The sequence below is a fragment of the Tachysurus vachellii genome, chromosome 17 (genome assembly GCF_030014155.1).
Source record: "Tachysurus vachellii isolate PV-2020 chromosome 17, HZAU_Pvac_v1, whole genome shotgun sequence".
Lineage (NCBI taxonomy): Eukaryota > Metazoa > Chordata > Actinopteri > Siluriformes > Bagridae > Tachysurus > Tachysurus vachellii.
In genome coordinates this window covers 8912903-8932828 of record NC_083476.1, presented here as the reverse complement: position 1 = coordinate 8932828, position 19926 = coordinate 8912903, and the positions used below count along the sequence as shown (strand labels likewise).

General features: G+C 36.8%; 1 protein-coding gene across 2 annotated transcripts in view; it reads right to left on the bottom strand.

Annotated features, from left to right (window-relative positions):
• The window catches only part of col5a1 (procollagen, type V, alpha 1), a 76178-nt gene that overhangs the window by 37887 nt on the left and 18365 nt on the right, over window positions 1-19926 (bottom strand). For both annotated transcript variants that reach the window (XM_060890708.1, XM_060890709.1), the window contains exons 3-16: window positions 17017-17230; window positions 15555-15717; window positions 10654-10779; window positions 8557-8685; window positions 7746-8246; window positions 7062-7484; window positions 6424-6480; window positions 4884-4925; window positions 4446-4508; window positions 4142-4216; window positions 1088-1180; window positions 818-874; window positions 646-699; window positions 502-555 (exon numbers count right to left, since the gene is read on the bottom strand). In XM_060890708.1, the coding sequence (XP_060746691.1) occupies window positions 502-555; window positions 646-699; window positions 818-874; window positions 1088-1180; window positions 4142-4216; window positions 4446-4508; window positions 4884-4925; window positions 6424-6480; window positions 7062-7484; window positions 7746-8246; window positions 8557-8685; window positions 10654-10779; window positions 15555-15717; window positions 17017-17230 (2051 nt within the window). The remainder of the gene's footprint in view (window positions 1-501; window positions 556-645; window positions 700-817; window positions 875-1087; window positions 1181-4141; window positions 4217-4445; window positions 4509-4883; window positions 4926-6423; window positions 6481-7061; window positions 7485-7745; window positions 8247-8556; window positions 8686-10653; window positions 10780-15554; window positions 15718-17016; window positions 17231-19926) is intronic.

Here is a 19926-nt window from a genome sequence, read left to right as displayed (position 1 = left end):
GGGATATTAATGTTTGCCTGTGAGGGATATTAGTGATTATAGGTGAGGGATATTAGTGTTTGTGTGTGAGAGATTTTTAGTGTTTGTGTGTGAGGGATATTAGTGTTTGAGCATGAAAGATAGTAGCGTTTGTATAAAACGGGTATTAGTGTTTGTGTGTGAGGGGTATTAGTGTTTGTGTATGAGGGATATTAGTGATTGTGTTAGGGATATTAGTGATTGTCTGTGAGGGATATTAATGAATATGTGTGAGGGATACACATGATGTGTCAAGGATACTTAAAATTGTACAAGTGATATTAGCAATTATGTGAGGAATATTATAGGTTATTAGTGTTTTTGTGAGGAATAGTAATGTTTTTGTAAGATATTAGTGACTGTTTGAGGGCATAACTGGATAATATTTTGCATCTAGACAATATTTATGACTATCAAAAATATACTGCTATATTACCAAAATAATATTCTGCAAAAATGATTTTAAAAATTAAACACACTTACTCTTCTACCAGGCTTTCCAGGAGGGCCAATGGAACCCATAGGACCACGAGGACCCTGTATACACACACATTCTAGGTTTTAGAATTACAAAGTACACCAGAAATTGTGGTGTTGAGTAATTATGGGCAGAGTAATTTCTCAGACCTGAAGTCCCTGCTCTCCAGATTCACCTTTAATTCCAATCACACCAGGAGAACCCTAAGAAATTTCAATGAAATAGAATATAAGGCAATGCAATAGAACTGTGACTAAACAATAAAAAACAGAGACAGAGAAAAAGACAGAGAAAAAAAAAAGAAACAGAAATCAACCATACCATAGGTCCTGGACGACCAGTCAAACCCATTGGACCAGGTGGACCTCTCATTGCCAGCTATATGGAATGCAGACAAAAACATGCTTAGGTTGTGCAAGTATGTGTAAACTGAAATAAAGCTGGTATTCCAAATCATGAGAACTCCTGTGATAGTTCTGGCAAATATCTCTGCACATATGGACTATTCCTTAGTGAAGTACAAAATGTTCTAGCATCTAGCCTTTCTTGGAATTTGCTGATTATGTATCTGATTGAAGTGTGTGTGAATACCCTGGCCTGCTGCATGATGGCCTGCATCTGAGCCTCTTGGGCAGAAACCGCAGGTCCTTTATGTCCAGCATCTCCTCCTGTGCTCATCCGAAACTACAGAGTGTGGTAGAGAGAGAAAGAGAACAAGAGAGAGTATCAATTATTTATTAGTGATATTTTTATTAGAAACGTAACTGCACTGCATGAAGAGTGAACGTCAGAGTGTAAGTGCTGCCACCTGGTGGCTGAACAGAGTCACTACACGTATAAAACAGTGCAGTATTAAACTCCAGGGCTACCAGCTTATATAGAGATTTTTATTTTCCCTTTTCCAGCATCAAGTTGCACCCATGGTGGCCTTACAAATCAGAATGCTAATGCTAATGCTAAAAGTGGCATTTTTACTATTTTCTGGCTTGCTGTATTACCATTGGAGAAAATGAAAAGATTTTTTAAAAAGGTTATACAATGTTGACAAACCTTTGTTAAAAGGGCTTAGTAATGTAACAAGAAAAAATAGAATCAATTAGAATTAGGGTCAATTAGAATAATTTTACTGATGCCAGCTGTACCTTTGAACATGAATGTGATTGCTTTATTCTGAACACGGCTAATTATCATTCAGCTGTCATCAGAGAAATTATTCTGATTAACTAGAGATCAGATGTTTTTGTAAAAAGATATATATTTAATAATTTCTGGTTTCATCCGACATCAAACTCCATGGTCCGCATGCATGATATGTCTCACCTGTTGAACGGTAGCAATCAGGAAAGGGGTAAATAACATTTTTAATGAACTTTACATGTACCATGGAACACTGACAAGGCATCATTAACAAACACAGAAAATAATGCAGCACAGTGACATCACCAAGAACAGGATGTCCCTCTAAAATTAATAAAAGGACAAGACCAAAAAATATCAGGGGTGGGGGAGTGGGGGCTGCCAAGATACCTAGGGCAACATTAGGTAACTGCAGGAATATCTGATAAGTAGTAATTGCTCACTGCATGCGACAATAGTCTCTCATATTCTTCACAAATCTGGACTACAAGGTAGGATGGCTAGCCAAAAGTGCTTTCTCACAAAAAATACCCAAGCTCACCTAAATCACTCTAAGCTGCGTGGAAAAATGTGTTATTGTCTAAATAAGACCAATTCCAAACAGTATAATAATATATAATACAATAAATCTCTAGATCCAAAAGGTATGTTTGCTGCAAAGAAAAGTCAAGAAAGCTATACCCATGATGAAACATGGTGGTGCAGCATGCTTTAGGGTTGCTTTTCTTTTGTCAGAACTAGGACTTTTATCAAGGTGAATGGAATCAATAACAGCTAAAAAAACCAGTTGATTTTAATGCAAAACCCTTTAAGGTTGCAGCATGATAATGACCAAAAAGATACATCCAAATCAACTAATGTATGACAAAAGAAGATAAAGGTTTTTGAATGAGCTAACCAGAGCCCAGACCTGAATCCAACTAGCAATCTGTAAACTGTTCTGGGGTGAATTATGTCTATATTACTGTGTCTATAAGTCTAGGTACTTACTGACAAGCTAGTCAGTAAATTCCATTTTAACAGGGGTGTGTAAACTTTTTTCATCCACAGTAGTAGAGAAGAGATTAAACTAAAGAAAGGAGAAAAATAACATAGAGGTGAGATTTAAAATAAATTATCAGAATGGAAATCTTGTTATATCACTGTTTACAAAAGTAAAATTTAACACCAAAAATAACAACTTATTTATTATTTTACGCTGCCAGAGAATTAATAACTTTCAATGGTCCAATACTCTGAACTACCAACACTGCTAATTCCTGAACTCATTTCCCAGAGATGGAATCCTGACTCGAGTGAGATTATAACTGTTGTAGTGTTGTTTTAGTGTTGTAGGAACATGGGATAAGTCTTGATAGACATGACACCACTGGGTTGAGCTAGCTGATTAAAGATGATTATTTATCATGTTTGTGGATTTCCTCTAGATTAAAATGCCATAAAACCTAACAATAATAATAATGATCATCATCATCATCATCATCATCATCATCATCATCATAATTATCATCAGCTGAGTTGGTAGGAAAGCAGACACACACCTCCACACAGCTGTTCAAACTGAATCTATGCTGAGCATCAAGCATTCATTTAAATTTTTATTTAGTTTATTATAAAATGGCCTAACATGCAGAAGTGGTAGCACAAGTAAGGCTCTGGGTTGTTGATTGGAAAGTGTGTGTTTAAGCCCCAGCACCACCACCCCTCTCTGCTCCAGGGGTGCTGATTTATAACCGCCCCTGTGCTCTGACCTCAGCCTCCAAAGATGAAATATGTGCAGGAAAGAATAATGTAATGTAATCTGTGGCAAGAATAAAGGCTTCTTCATATTATTTGATTTTGCTAGATATGTTAGGCTATCCTTTGAGACTGTTTAAAAAACCAGGAAGTGATTCTGACAAAACAAATTTAATTTCATTAAGTATTCCTAGTTTGATGTTAAAGCTGAATCTGGCACTGATTATGGGATAACCTCATAATCGCAAATTTTCTAATCTAATTATAACCATGACCACTGCTTGGTATGACAGCAACCAATTAGAAAGGGTGAAAACAAAGACAGCTGAATGCATCTTTTTAATATGCTACCCATGTGACATTAGGAGGAAAAACATGGAGGGATTGCCCATTCCAGGTTCGTGAGATCACAAACTTCGATGATTGGCTTGTGTCTTTGCGACTGATTGAGCGAGAGAGTGTATGCCACCCTTCTGACATGAGAGCATGGCCAGTTTTGCTCTATATGTCTCCCAGCCATAGATGACTGTGGAATTGAGCATATGAATTCCAGACACCAAAGCAAATACTTTTCTGTTACACCACTCAGGAGCTGCTCCTGCATTCTTTAGTACAAAAAGCTGACATGCCAGGCCTTTATCCAGCTGGCATTCCTCAGAGTCAAGCTGTCTCTTACATATACACACACTCACAAAATAATATACACACACTTTTTGGAAGAAACCTGTCCAAACCTGTCAAACTACAAGACTGTGATTGTATTTTACATACAGGCAACATCAGGACGGTCCCTGGGGGTCCTGGCAGTCCATCAGCTCCTGGAAGACCAGGGCGACCAGGAGGACCCTAAATTGAGGAAAAGATTGTGGGTCATAGTAAGACACAAATTATTTTTTTTTGAGCTTACAAAAGGTATTAAAAATTTTAATTTCAGAACCCTATGTCAATTGGTAGCTATTAAAACTATTACAGAAACATATAACAGGCTTCACAATAAGAGTAAAATTGGTAATAATATAATGGTAATAATAGATATTTTTATCCATATATAAAATATACTGCTGCCGATACTCACCCTCTCTCCAGGCTCTCCGGCAGAGCCTGGGGATCCAGATGTTCCTGGAGGACCAGGTAAACCCTGCAAAAATATTGGAGCAATGTCATAAATACATAAACACACACACCTACACACACATACTGTACACAAACACCCCTACACACACAAACACATGGGTCTAGTCACGTGAAGATTAAGCTGGATTTGACTTTCTTTCTCTTTTTCCAGTCAACTCAGGATTCAACTCAACGCACTATTTTGTGTGTGCATACTTTAAGAATTTACAAAGACAAACAGAATGCTGCATTTGTAAATTCTCAAAGCATGTGTGAATAATGGGAGCAGAATTGTGATTTATTTTAGCAAGCATGCTGATTTACACTAAATACACACAAAAGTGAACTCGCAAACACAATCACAAATACACACACAATTTACAAATTCAGACAGACTTACAGTTGGCCCCTCAGGACCAGGGGGGCCCTCCACCAACATTCCCTGTGGTGGGAGAGAGAGAGGGATAGAGAGAGAGTGAGAGAGAGACATCAGCACTTTGTAATATAACTGTTATGCTTCTATTGACACTATTGTTTTTTGGCTTAAATATGTCACAAAAGTGCAGGAGGCAATTGAAAAAAAAGGGTTTAGAGTAATAATACACAAAAATATCATATACTCAACTATGTTTTTTGACACATATGTGCATGTGCCAACAATTATGGATTAAATGATTCCTTCAGATTCCTTCAGGGTTTAGGCTTTTCAGTCAGTATAAAACCTCAGAGGCAGGGCAACCAAGTGGAGAATGGTGCATGGAAAGTTAGTCATCTGGATCTGGATTCTAATGCTTTGTGGAACAATGAATAGGTCTAAGAGTGGTCTGTGAGCCAAAAGTCGGGACATGACACTGGGCAAAAGAGGAAATGGCTTTTGTGTGTGAGGGTGTGTCAACATTTGGACACTGTTAAACACATCAAATAGCACTCTGAATTATCATATGCCTGACCAGCAAGTTATAAATGGCTGTGTATGTGTGGATGAAAAGAATGCCTGTATTATTAGTGCTGCTATGATAGAAAAGCATTTAATAACAGCCAGAATGTATGTATGGGATAAACACACAAAGTGACATTTGTTTGATTAGCGACAGCTGTTGAGCATCACCAGACACACGGGGAGCCTAACAAACACAGCAAAATAAACAGAGGTGATGGAGCTGGAGTTAAAAGAGAGATAAAATGGGAAACAAAAGCTCTTAAGAGTCCAAAGAAGGACAGGATAGATTTCCACTGTATGTAATTAATTAGAGTCTGGACTGTTTTATATTCTAGCAAACCAGCAGGACTGAACTAACTATAACCACATTTCCTTGATTGAAGTCCACATGGTGTGAATCAAAATCTTTAGGAATTATTTCCTTGTTAATTTTGCATGCATTTTTCACCCTCCATGTGACCAAAGAGAGAAAAAAACATCTGTAACTTTTCAAATTCTGAATTTAACTAAATGACTTAACACTCAAACAAATAATGCTGAGTATACACTAAAAGGCTTATGTCCTGTGTCAAATGGAGTATGTAAGTGCTGTCCTAATAAAATATGATCTACCCAAAATTTGCCTACTTTGACCAATCTTGCTACCTATAGACAGGCAACAAATTAAAAGAACTGACAGCTTCAATCTCTGAGGTTTATTGAGTTACTTAGAATGGTTACTGAGAGCTTTAATACCACTTTCACAGTTAGTATCAGTAACCATAGAATTGAGGCATAGTTACAGATGTTTCAGACATGAATATACTGTAGGGCATATTCAGCTGGATTAATTTTCTTCTTTTTCTGTTTGTCTCTGAGTTGTGTCTATGGTTGAAAATATACAGCTGTATTGATGTTTATTCTCCTCAGATGCACATCCTCAAGTGCACTCAGCCATATTTATGGGGGCATGTGTCAGATGGCAGGCATCCACACATCATCCAAACATCAATAAACTTACTGGTTCAATGATGGCTGGCTCTCCTTTCTGCCCCTTCTCTCCCCTGGATCCTTCAACCTGCAGGCACAAAAGCATGTGAAAACTACACACATACCCCTGAGCACAATTGTTTTTTATTGAGTTTCAAGAATACAGTGTTTTTTTAAACTTCAGCAGTTTATAAAAATTACAATAGTAAGCAGCATTATATTGACTAAACAAAAGTAATTATAAAGTTTATACTATGTCAGTGTTTTGATTTTAAATGCATTAAATCAATTGTTAAAAATTGAACTGATCAAATAAAATTTTTGTTCAAACTGTTCAGTAGTCTTCATGTGCACACCTAATTCAGAATAGAGCGATTGAAGAAGTATCCATCTAATAATCTACTAAATATAAACTTTTGAAGTACCACTGCATTCAAACGTTTGTGTACATTCTGTGTTTTAACTACCTTGGCAGTATTCACAAGCTGTTTTTGATTATGTTGTTATGTTGTTATGTAGTTTGGATTGCATTAAAATTCATTCTAATAAATTTCAAATCGAAATCTTTGCATGTAAATATTGGTGATGGATTTTAGGGTTTACACTCAGCATTCTAAGCTGTGCTTGATTGTGATTCTTGATGGTTATGACATGTGCTCTCAGTGCTACCTGGTAATTGTCGGTCTCGGCAGGTAAGACTTTGTCGTCGACTTCAGTATAGTAATCTTTGTAGTCACTGTAAATCTGGTCCAGTTCAGAATCAGGGAGATCTGTGATGGACTCCTCCTTAAAAGTATCCAAGTCACTCTTGCCAATTAATGTCTGGTCTGTTCCCGCCCCAGCACCGGCCCCGGCACTGGCAGATCCACCACCAACTACAGCAGAACCACTAACAGAGACTGAACCACCTCCACCAGAAACAGAGCCACCCCCAACTGAGACTGATCCACCCCCAACAGAAACAGATCCACCCCCGACAGATACAGTACTGCTGCTGCCTGCTCCTCCAGCAGTGTCCTCGCCCTCAACAAAACCATCAGTGTACTCCCCTCCATAGCTCACACCGTAGCCATAGTTATCATAATTATCCACCTACAAACACAAACATACAAACAGTTACAGAAAGATTACAAATCTGTTCTATTTTTTAAGGAATTTCCAGATGCAACTAACTACAAACTAAATACTAAAAGTTCGGTCGGAAGAGTTATTAGTTATGTGACCAACCACAAATAATTTTATTTTTCATTATGTAATTTGGACACTAGGGAGTCCATGTGAACTAAAATTAAATCCAGACCAAAGCAGATCTTCATTCAAAAACAATATCCATTTTATATTCCATGAACTTACTGAGCTAGAGCTGGAGCTAGAACTGGTAGCAGATCCTGTACTAGTGGAAACAGATCCAGATCCTGTAAGAGAGGTGGAAACCGAGCCGGATCCTGTGCTGGAACTAGAACCAGAGCTGGATCCTGAACTGGTGCTAGAACCCGAGATAATTCTAACGCTTGAACCAGAGCCACCAGTACTGGAAGTGTGGATGTGTCCTTCTTCTCTTCTTTCTCCTACTGAAGTGATAATGTGTTTCTCTATATCTTCACCCATCCCCAGATCCACTCTACTGCTCAGGTGTAGATCATCTCCAGTACCTGTGCCTGTGCTTGTAACTGTTATCGAGCCATCAGGAGAGGCAGTCGATTCATCATCGTATGAACCATACACAAAATCCTCATAGTCGTATGACTCGCTGGGGGTTCCCGTGGTAGAGGTACCACTTGAGGAACTACTAGAAGAACTGCTAGTAGAGCCACCAGAATGTCCTTCTCCACCAACTACTGTGGTCACAGTTCTCTGTTTCAAAATAAAGACAACTTAACAATACACACTCAGAGGACAATTTATCCTGCCATATCAACACTTATAAAGACACATTTAATTCACTGTGATGCTCTAAAGCCTTTATTACAAGTAAATAAAAAACCCTTACTGGTAACATATTTGATCCTATATTTGTAACACCCACATCACATAATTGTTAAATATTTTAATTATTAATTCTGTTGTTTACACTGATTGCCATATACCAATTCTTCATGTTTTATGAAATGAAGTAATTATCAGATTCCTGTAGCAAAGCATAAAAATAGTCTTAAATGTGTACCTTTGGGTTGGTTGTGTCACTAGGTCCTAAGTCTGAGGCCCTGCCAGTGGTTAATGATGAGTCCTCGTACTTCTCTTCATCCAAGTCATAGAATGGGTACTCATAGTAGTAGGGGTCATCTTCTGTGTTCTACAACAGCAAAGTGTACTAATTAAATTTTATATTGTGCTTACTAATTAGAGCTTCAAACATTTGTGTCTTTCCATTAAATATCCAATCATCTTGTGAACCATAATTTAATGAAAACATTACAAAAACAGCTAGTCTGTTTATGTGTAACTATGTGTAATACTTCATTAATTTTTTAATCAATTCATTTATTTGTAGAAAATTTAGAAAACTAAAATTGTTTTCCACACTATTGTGCATAGCTTTACAATTAATTAAAACCATCATTTTATAATTTATATATTATTATTTTTGATAAGGAATTACATTTTCATGGTGATATACAGTCCTCACTTCTTACTTTTTTTTTTTTTTTTAAAGTTCTCACTTTTAGAATGTTTATTTAGAATAAGTGGAGTTGTAGATATGTGTTATCAGTCAACTAATCTGATTTATTTAGTCCAATTGATATTCGATAGTGTAATGTGCCTGTAATATGTTAAATCTATTGCTTTAATATTGCTTTCAATTATTAGTGACAATATGGTAAATCAATACAATATGAACATAATGGATTAAACTGCTGTATGACTTGGATGATGCTATTTATTATTGCTGTATTCCATTTAATAATTATTATTTATCCAAAAATGTGTTGCACAATTTTGTCCCCGTGAAGAACAGAATTTGTCTGTTTTAGTGAATGCATTTGTGTAGAAAGTGTAAAAAGATTCTATGAAGTGTAGTCTATTTCACATAATTAATACATTTATGAACTAAACAAGACTGTTCTGTCTTTATTATTTCATGCCAGCTATTAGAGAGAGGTGACAAATTATATGAAAAAAAAAGAAAAAAAAAGTGTTTTAGGTCATAAAGAACCAACAAAACAGATTTAGTGTTCCTTGTTATAGCTTCTACATTCACTGGAACTGTAATGGTGGGATGAAAAACATGTTTTAATTAGTTTTAGAAATAGAAAAGTCTATTTCAAGTTTGAAATGTGTAAACATGTCTAATGTTTGGTTTATAATAATCTTATAATAAGAAATACTAAATACTAACTAAATCCAAGATAGTTGCAATTTTGTCCCTGTAGGACACCCCGTAATGTGTCAAAGGACCCAAAACATGCCAGCAAAATGTCCATGACACCAAAATAGAGACAGATATCTTCTTCTTTTGTTGCCCATCTGTAGTTTCAAATACAGTTGAAATGAAATCTATTATTTAAACACATTTGTAACTGTACTAGTTAGAGAAATGTATATTAGGCTTTGTAATTGAACATGTTTGTTAAATAAACACTGACATAAAATGTCAAGCTCTCTTACTACTCAAAAGGCAAAGAAGCTACTTAGTATAAAAAAATAATAAAAAATAGTGAGAGAGAGAGACAGACATATATATAATGTAAAGCTTACAATACTATATGAGGACACTGTATTTACAATCTGTATGGAGAGAAACCTTCCAGCTGTCACTGTTTACAAAATGTATAAAGAAAATAGCTTGCTTAGAAAAAGTTGATTAAGAGTGTTTAGAGTGAATACTTGTGTATTTGTTAATGTTTAAATATGTTTAGAAAGATACACATCTGTATTTGTCTGTGTTTAGAGAAAACTGGCTTATTTGTCTTTTTATGGATTATATGGAATTGGATGCTCACAAAGCTCCCAATCTTAGACACACTGTAGAGGAATCTTATTTTAAGGACAATGGACAGATGGACAAATTATATACTTATGTGTTAGAGTAAATTAAGATTTTTATAAAAAATTAGTTGGTCAGGAGTGTGTGGTTTGGAAAGTCTAAAGAAATCTTAAATTCGTGTCCCTATCTACAAACTGTTAGGGATGTTTAGCAAGCCTATGGCAATCATTTTCCTCACAAATTATGGTGTGACTGATGAAAACAAATTATGTTTTATTACTACTTGGGAAAAAGCACTTTTTTGAAAATCTTAGTCTAAATGAAGAAAACACTCACATCTGTGTTGGGGTCCTGGTTTTGTGGCTGTTCCTGGGCAGGAACCTCACAGTCTGGGCTATAATGTTCACAGTAGTCGTATGCAGCCCGATGATCTGCTATAATCATCAGCTGCTGAATATCACCCTGCAAACAAAACAACAAACAAGCAATATTTAGACAAAATGCCCATAAGACAAATTTAGAAGCTCACGGAAACAATCAAAGAACAAATGATACATTAATGACCAGAAACAGAATAATAAATGCATTACATTCTGAATAATAAATGCACAGTAAAACAAACAAACAAATGAACAAACAAGTAATAAATCCCATTCACTTTTGATTGGCATTATTTAATCTAAACTTTAGTGTAAAATGATTATTCTGCAGGAATATGTATGAACAGGAATTACAAGCTAGTCACAGTCACAGTTAGCAACAGTGAATCTATCTTTCTTAACATGAGTTGATAATTGATAAATGCTCAACAATGTTAGCACAATCGAAAGTGAAACGAGAACAGGGAACAGGAAGTAATAATTCCAGTCCAGGACGGTAAGTACAGGAGAGTGATGGATTGAAACAGCAAGTTAAGCACTCATTCCATAAATTTGACATGCAAATATAACTCAATAAATAAATAAATAAATAAAAGCAGATGAGTAATAAATAAATATATAAATACATAAATAACTACATCCTCTGCTAGGAGTTTAAGAGAGAACAGGATACACAAATGCGTGTGCACAATAACAGTGTATCTTTTCTCTCTCTCTCTCTCTCTCTCTCTCTCTCTCTCACACACACACACACACACAAACACACACACAAACTATTACTTCATATTATTTAAAAATGTTACTGAAGGGCCCAGGTATTTTTGATGAATGTTGTGGTAGTGCGTACAGATTTACCATGCATTCTCTGTCACTGCCTCTCTGAAAATGTGCACAAACACAAAAACCCACACAATTTCCTCACAGACACAGCTGGCTTGAGTTCACATCTCTTGATTGTGTGGCTGTTTATTATTCAGTTATAACAGTGTACTGAATCCTGCACACACACACACACACACACACACACACACACACACATTCTGGCATGCTGACATTTGGAAACTCTCCCACATGAAGACATCCCCGCTTAAACACAGTCAGTTAAAACTCAGCTGTGAGGATGAGTGGAGGTACTGACATGTTTTAATATTCCAGCATGAACAGACATGTACACACACATATATATAATCTAATGAAGAAGATTTACAAGGGTCACTGAGAGCAAGAGCACGAGAGAAAGAGAGCGACAGAGAGACAGAGAGAGAGAGGGCAGAAGGCAGGGAGCAGAAGGCTCTCTGGGCTTACCGGAGGTTGGGGTCTGGTGGAAAACCTTCAATACGACCTTGAGTATTACATAAACACAGACAGCTAGTTGGGCGATTTGTTAGCATTTGGACCAAATAATTACTTATGTCTTCATTTGTGTTAATTGCTAAAAATCTCTTTTTCAATTCATACATGAGAAAATAAATCACACCTAATCACACTCTGCTGCTTGAAGATATTCAAGATGTATGGTGCAAAATACTGGCACCTACAAATCGTGGCACCCTTAAAATTGGTTTTAAAATCCATGATTTTTATTTTATATTTACATATTTAATATATATATATATATATATATATATATATATATATATATATATACACACACATATATTTATATATATATTTCAATATATATTTTTATTTGTTATTAGATTTAGAATAATGTATGTGCTAATACTTCATATTAAATTGAGTATATGTGTGTGTGTCTATGTAGCAGCCCAGTGGCATATTGGAGCGTGAAAGAGAGAAACAGATGGACAGAGATGGCTGTCAGCACGTCCGAATCTTTTTGGTCCAGTGTTCTGATGCCCATCACACGTGTAAGCAGTTCATCTTCTGTCCACCAGGGGGCAGAGGAGAACACATAAACTTAAACTGCAGTGAGCCAAAAGGAGAGCAGGTTCCAAAAGGACAGCTCTGTCTCAAACACACACATGCACACAATATATACATGCCGAATGGCTCACAGACCACTGTTAACATCTGGGCATTCTCAAAACCACACTGTGGCTCACTTTACTCAATCTCTCTCTCTCTCTCTCTCTCTCTCTCTCTCTCTCTCTCACACACACACACACACACACACACACACAATCTCAGGAGACCTTAAACTGTCTGCCAAAAGCAACAGGAATGCCCACCACTTCTCTGCACTCTTTGCATCTCACATTTCCGACCCCACAGCAGGGGATTCTGGGTCTTTGGGGATTAGCTCCACTTCCTGCTTGTAGTGTTGACCGGACAGTGGTGCATTATGGGAATGCTGAACTTTGCATTTTTGCCAAGAGCTTACAGAAAATGCAGACAGCTCTGACTATGGGACTTCTGGGTAAATTTCAGACCCACATCTGTAACTAATTATTCTAATTCACTTCTTCTGCAGAAAACAAATCTGTCTTTCAATCAATTCTTTTTTTTCCCTTGAATATGGCAAACTGATGGTGAGTGGCACATTTTTTAACACTGGGATTATTTTCTGTGTGTGATTAGCATATGCTTAATTTCTTTAGTACCCATGTAAACATAAAATCTGGCATGTCACCCAAAATATTACATACTGTATTTAAAGTAAAAAACCGGATACACAGTTAGACCAAATAGCTGTCACACATTTACAGCATTTGCCTGATGCCATCATCCAGAGCAGTTTACATTTATACAACTGAGCAATTGAAGGTTAATAGCCTTGCTCAAGGGCCCAATAGTAGCAACTTAGTGGTCCTCAGTTTCAAACTCACAACTTTCCGAGCAGCAGTCCGATGCGTTAATCACTGAGATACTACTTCCTCCAATAAACTCATCACAATCTTAAGACAAGATGAGAGACCTACGTAAAGTAACAGACTAGCCTCAGATAGAACAATACAGTACATCTAGGCTTGCTGTTGTTGTGAAGCTTACACCTAGCACAAAACTAGCTTAAAAGTTAACTTATCAAAGCTAGTAAAAAAAAAAAAAAAAAAGTTGAGCTAAATAGTTAGCATGATGAATGTACAAAACAGGGCTGTGCTGACTGGCTCAGCAGTAATCCTGTTTACCAAAACGTGTTCCAGTGGAAAGTCTGTCTGTGTGTCGACCATGTGTGGAATCAGCATCCAAGTACAGTAAAGAGACTGCCGATGATGAACAGCAGGAGAAGAAAAAATAAAAGATAGAGTGCAGAATAATGTAGCACACAGTGAGAAGCAGAAGTAGAGAAAAAGAACTAGTGAAAATGAAATTCATTCAAATGAGCTGACATGCCTTTATAGCTTTTCCTGAGTGGAAGAATGAACACACACGCACACACACACACACTCACACACACTAATCTCACAGAATAGCTACTGTAGCACAAATTGACAAAAGAAAATTTGTGTATGGGACTACATTGCTTTAAACTGGTCAAGGCAAGTCAAGGAGATGCAATGTGATGCTCTGGGCAATGTTCTGGTGGGAAAACATTGAGCCCTGACATTTATGTGGTTACTGGTACACATGCAACCTACCTAAACATTGTTGTACATCATGTACACTCCTTCCTGGAAACATGGTTTAAGGAACATGAAAAAGAGTTCAAGATGTTAACTTTGCCTCCATTATCTCTCAATGTTAATCCGATCGAGCAGCTGTGGGATGTACACAATATATATTTCTATAAAGACAACACTCTCACTCCCCAAGCGTTGTCTAGACCTAGTACTTAAAACCACATGTATACACGCACACACACACACACAAACACACACACACACACACACACACACAGAGTGGGGGATGTGAGTTCCATAGAAAACTCCAGATTCCAGATGATGTCATGAAACAAGACTGAAGTTCAAAGCCTAAACATGTCACACTGACCATAACTTTCCATGCAGAACACCTTTAGAGATTTTTCCATTTTATCTCTCCTCCCTTTGCTTCTCTGTCTTTCCTTCCCTACCTATGTCAATCCACCTCTCACTAATAATGTGTTTTTCTCCACCAATTTAAAAGTTACATTCATAATCCAACAGCGTTACTGCATAGATTTAGGAATAAAGCTCATCTTCAGCAATGATATACTGTATGACTCAGTGCTACATCAGTCTGCTCAGGTTCGAGGACTAATTGTTCATGGAAGATTCTGTGGATAAGGAAAAAAGACAGTAGATTCTTTCCATGTCTATGTGTTTCCATATGTGTGTGTGTTGGGCTGGGTGTGGCAGCACAACTTCACAGTGCACCTAGACATCTGAAATCCAATCCTGGATACTGTGATACAGTTTAATCACACGCTGCTCGTCATGCCTCAACCAATAAGAAACCACTGAGCCACTTTTCCATTTAAAACACACACACACACACACACACACACACACACACACACACACACACACACACACACATATATATATATATATATATGTGTACATATATATATGTGTGTGTGTGTGCGTGTGTGTGTGTGTTTTGTTTAAATGTTAATGGTTAATGATAACCTTTGACTTCATTTTGAGCATAGTACGTGCAAAAATTAAACACAAACACATATACACACAGCAATAGACAGTATGTGCCATACATACATAAAGAAAGAAGAAAGAGAGAATATATTATATTCATGTGGGAAATATAATTGGATCCATGTATTAACAAAACTGTAAGACACAATTTCACACGCACACACACACATGCAAACTGCAATCACTCTTCCACAGTGTCAGGTTGTGCAAAGCCAAATGTGTGTGGTACATTTCCACAACTATGAACTAAACACCATGTCAAATGTGTAAACTTTCTAAGAGCATTTGGCAAGTATGTGTGTGTGTGTGTAGATTTTCTCACCTCAAACACTTCTTCATCCAGAATGCGTGTACCGAACACCACAATGCCTTTAGTGTCAATGATTGGGTTTGGGCTTCGTGCCAACTTGCGTGTTGTCTGCTTCTTACAGTCCACAATCAGTGTAACACTCTGCTTATGGACGCTGATCGCCACACGGTGCCACCTACACACACACACGCACACATATAAAAACTTCAGAATAAGAGTAACATTTTAGCATAAATTCAAAGTTGATGGCTAAAAAACACACTGTGTGTTTGTGTGTGTCTTGATGGAAACCATATCTGCCCACAAGAATAGGGAAAGAATATTTGACAATTTTTACATGGGTTCTGGCAGAGTTTGCAGGGGATTTATTGACTGACCATGAGGAAAACTGCTTTTCAAAGAGGTAAATGGTTGTATAGTATATGTGTGTGTACAAACAATGACTAAAAAAATAAATCCAAGCTACTACCAAAGCTTTGTGTGTTTATGTGTGTTTTTATTTCTATCCATAGGTTGTGTTAATGTACTTTATATGTGGTGTAGTGTATATGTCTGTAAGTTAAAGTGTGTGTGTGTGCATGCGGTTTGTGGAAGGCTTCACATACAAGTCGTGAATGTCACTATTCCGAGATTTAGAGCTAAAACCAATGAAAAATTAGCATTTTCATTGTAATGAAACAGTTACTGTATTGAATCATTGTAATATTGAATATTGGACCAAGGAGCACACAGGCTTTACTATATTGTTATATATAATGTTGCTTATTTAGGGTCATAACACATGACATTCATCTTGTAATCTTTTATTTGATACTTGGCAACCTTAGTCAGAAAACAATCACCTCCCAAACATAGTCAAGCACTGTCATGTTCCATGAACTCTATTTACATTGGTTTTTATTTAATTTAATTTGAAAAGGCCAGAATTCATTACTGAATTTCTATGTATGTGAACAATATGAGTTAGTTTTGTTCACCTATTCATCAACTCATCCGGAAGAACTTGGCATAAAGAATAACCTGAGGCTGAAAACAAACAGCTGCTAAAAGTCAGTCCCTTTTTCATGCAATGCATTCTCTTCATTTCTCCAGGCTTTTTCACCAGGTGGAATTTATAAGAGCCTCGTCAGGCCACTGATTAATGCTTGCCTTTGGAGATGTTCTTTAACGTATGACAGATATATAAATATTATTGTAAAAATTATTTATACTGTTTATGGGTATAGAATAAATGATATTACTCAAATTCTGTTTCAGAATGGAACATTTAGTTTGAACAACTGTTCCTTTTATACTCAAAATACACATCAACATAAAACCTTAATTTAAATAAACACAAAATATATTTGAGTGTGACTCAAAATAAACTCATAAAAACACCAATGCCAGAAAAATACTGTTAATCAGAGCAAAAAAGACCACAAACATAACCTTTATGTATAGTATGAAGATGTGTAACAGTGTACATTCGTACTTTCCGTCAGCCAGGTTTACTCCTCTGAAGAGAGGGTAGTCCTCAGGCCCTGGCTTGCCCAGCTGGTCCTCATAGAGGAAGACAGGTGAACGGCCCACCTCGATGCCCAGCTGCTGCATGCCCTGCTCGTTGTAGATGGAGAGCAGGAATGCCTGGCTGCCTTTATTCGGCCGCACAGTTGCCACGATGGAGAAGTCCTCTGGAAAAACTGAAGCTGCAGGCAAGGAAAAACAGTGAGATAAATTGTAAATACCAAGTTATTAATCATTTCCAAAAATAAATGCTACATAAGAGGTATGATTACAATAAATATTGTAATAAATAATAAATTCAAACTTATAATCACTAAAAATGATTGCTGTGGTATATATATTGCTCAGTATTGCTCATATTTGGTGTTTTGCGGTACAAAAAGTTCAGAACTGGACTGATAGTGTGAGTTTGTATGAAGTAACAATAAAAATGAAGAAATAAAGGACAGAGGGGAATGAGAAACTCAAGGTAATACATCTGAATCCAGACAAACACTCAAAAAAAGCCCAAAAAACGTAGGGTGGAATGAAGCAGTCTGACTGTTTGAAGAGAAAACCAGACATGACTGCAGTTTTAGGATTTTCCTCTGTATAAAGCACACACACACACACACACACACACACATACACACACACACACACAAACACACACAGCCAAACAGATGCCGCTAAGACCTCTGGGAAATTTAAGCATGTTAAACAGGAAGATTTTCAGTCCTCACAAAAACACGAAAATGATAGAAAGTTGTACAATCCTTTATTTACAGATGTAGAGCTTACAGTTCCAAAATGATTGGGAGAGAAAATGACACAAGAGAGAGGGAGAGAGACACAGAGACACACACAGAGAGAGAGAGAGAGAGAGAGAGAGAGAGAGAGAGAGAGAGAGAGAGAGAAAGGGGGAGGGTGAAGGAGTTCTAGGTTCATGTGGAGAATCTGGCTTTCTCATTATCCCTCATTCCTCTTCTCCTTCAGTCTCCCAGTTCTCTAAAATCGCACGGGTTGTTCTCGTAACAGAACATGCTTGCATTCTTGTCTTATCTTCAAAATAGTTTTTTTTTTTACTTTGGAGGATGCCTGTATGTATGTATGTATGTATGTGTGTATGTGTGTGTGTGTGTGTGGAGTGTGTGTTTGTGTGTGTGTGTGTGTTTGTGTGTTGTGTATGCATGTACTGAGTCCTGTACTGCGATTGTTATGTGCAGTGCAGCACTGACTCAGAGACATTGGCGGTCAATCTGAGTTTCTGTTGGCTCGATGTATCTTACCAGAATATTATTAGCTTCTCAATCATTTTTCTTTTTTGTCTGTGTGGGAGTAAAGTTCTGTCTGTAACTGTGGTAAAGAGGTACTGTAGCTTAGTGTAATCTGTGATCTGGGTTAGCTAAAAAATTACTTAGTTTGTAAAATTAACCTTCCACAAAACTTCATCATTTGTGCACAAAAGGTAATGTGAAGTTCTTTCTTGTTGTCAATTTAGTGCACAAATAACACCTTGATTTCAGCGCACTCTGATCTAGAACAGTGCTATAACATGCACTGCTAAAGCATAGTACAGTACATGATGCATAAACATTTTTAGTTATAGTTTTAGAAATGATTTCACGTTAAATACTGTATAATTGGAAAGTAAGTCATGGGTATAAATGAAATGATCAATGTTTGTGATGAATTTATTATTATTATTGGAGAAAATCCACAGCACAAAACTGCCTTTAATAAAGCGCTAATTTAGAGTCCCATTACTATCAAGAGTTGTCAATGAATGTCATTAAATAAGGATTTAGAGATTTGATGGACTGAAATTTTTGTTCCTTTTTTTTTTTTACCTATCTTAATTGACAACAATAAATTAACTATTATAAATGTCAGTAAAAGAACCTCCAGTAAAAATATCTTTGACTGTCAGTGTACAAAACTAGTAGAATAAGCATAAAGGTAGCTTTTACCTAAAGCTATTGGTAAGCAAGGGTGTGTTTCTATTTTAAATCTCTGACTGTAGAGCAGTATTTGGACTTCTGCAATAAGACATGTACCGGGAATGATGTGTGCATCTGGACTGTTTATTTTGGGATTATATTGCACTTTTTGCTTCCCATTTGCTTACTTTGAGTTTTGGTCATAAAAGAATGCGGGCAGAATTTGGGTCTATTACAATAAATAGACTAATAAAATTAAAGCAGGGAGAAATGAGAATTCAAGCAAATTTTTTTTAAATGTAATTCTAATGCATTAAAAAGCATCTTAAAGCTCTCTTTTCTAATGGAGGTTAAAAATCTCTTAAGGGGCTAAAGGGAGGATTAACCAGCTGCTAAATCACATCTTCCACAAGCTTCACTTCTGATTGAAAACCTAAACTTTTCCATCACAGTTTGTCCATTTGTTTGGTGTCTAGGTTTTGCTTGAGGCAAGAATTCTGGCAACTTATTCTAGCATTATAGGTTGTGCCCCTGCATGTGTAAGTCTCTGTCGAAAAGAGATAAAGCACGTCTATCTAAAGTAAAAAAAGAGAAAGAATGAAAAAGTGCTAAAATGACCTCAGTTTGTCTGTGGAAAACATTAGTATGTAATCCCATAGTTGAGTGCTGCTGTTGGAACATACACACACACACAGAAACCAGACACTCTAAACTGAGCTGAACAACCTCTCTGTCTCCCCTGTTCTTCTTTTCTCAGCCTCTCTGCCATTTTCAGCTCACTCATTCTTACCCCTCTTCTTTTTCATTTTTGTTCAGTTTCTCTCTCTCTCTCTCTCTCTCTCTCTCTCTCTCTCTCTCTCTCTCTCCCCTCCCTTCCCCCTCATTGAAATTCTTGGGATTGTCTCAGGTGCATTCTTGCTAAATTGAGAGTCTGGGGCAGTTTTATGGCTCAGTGTTCT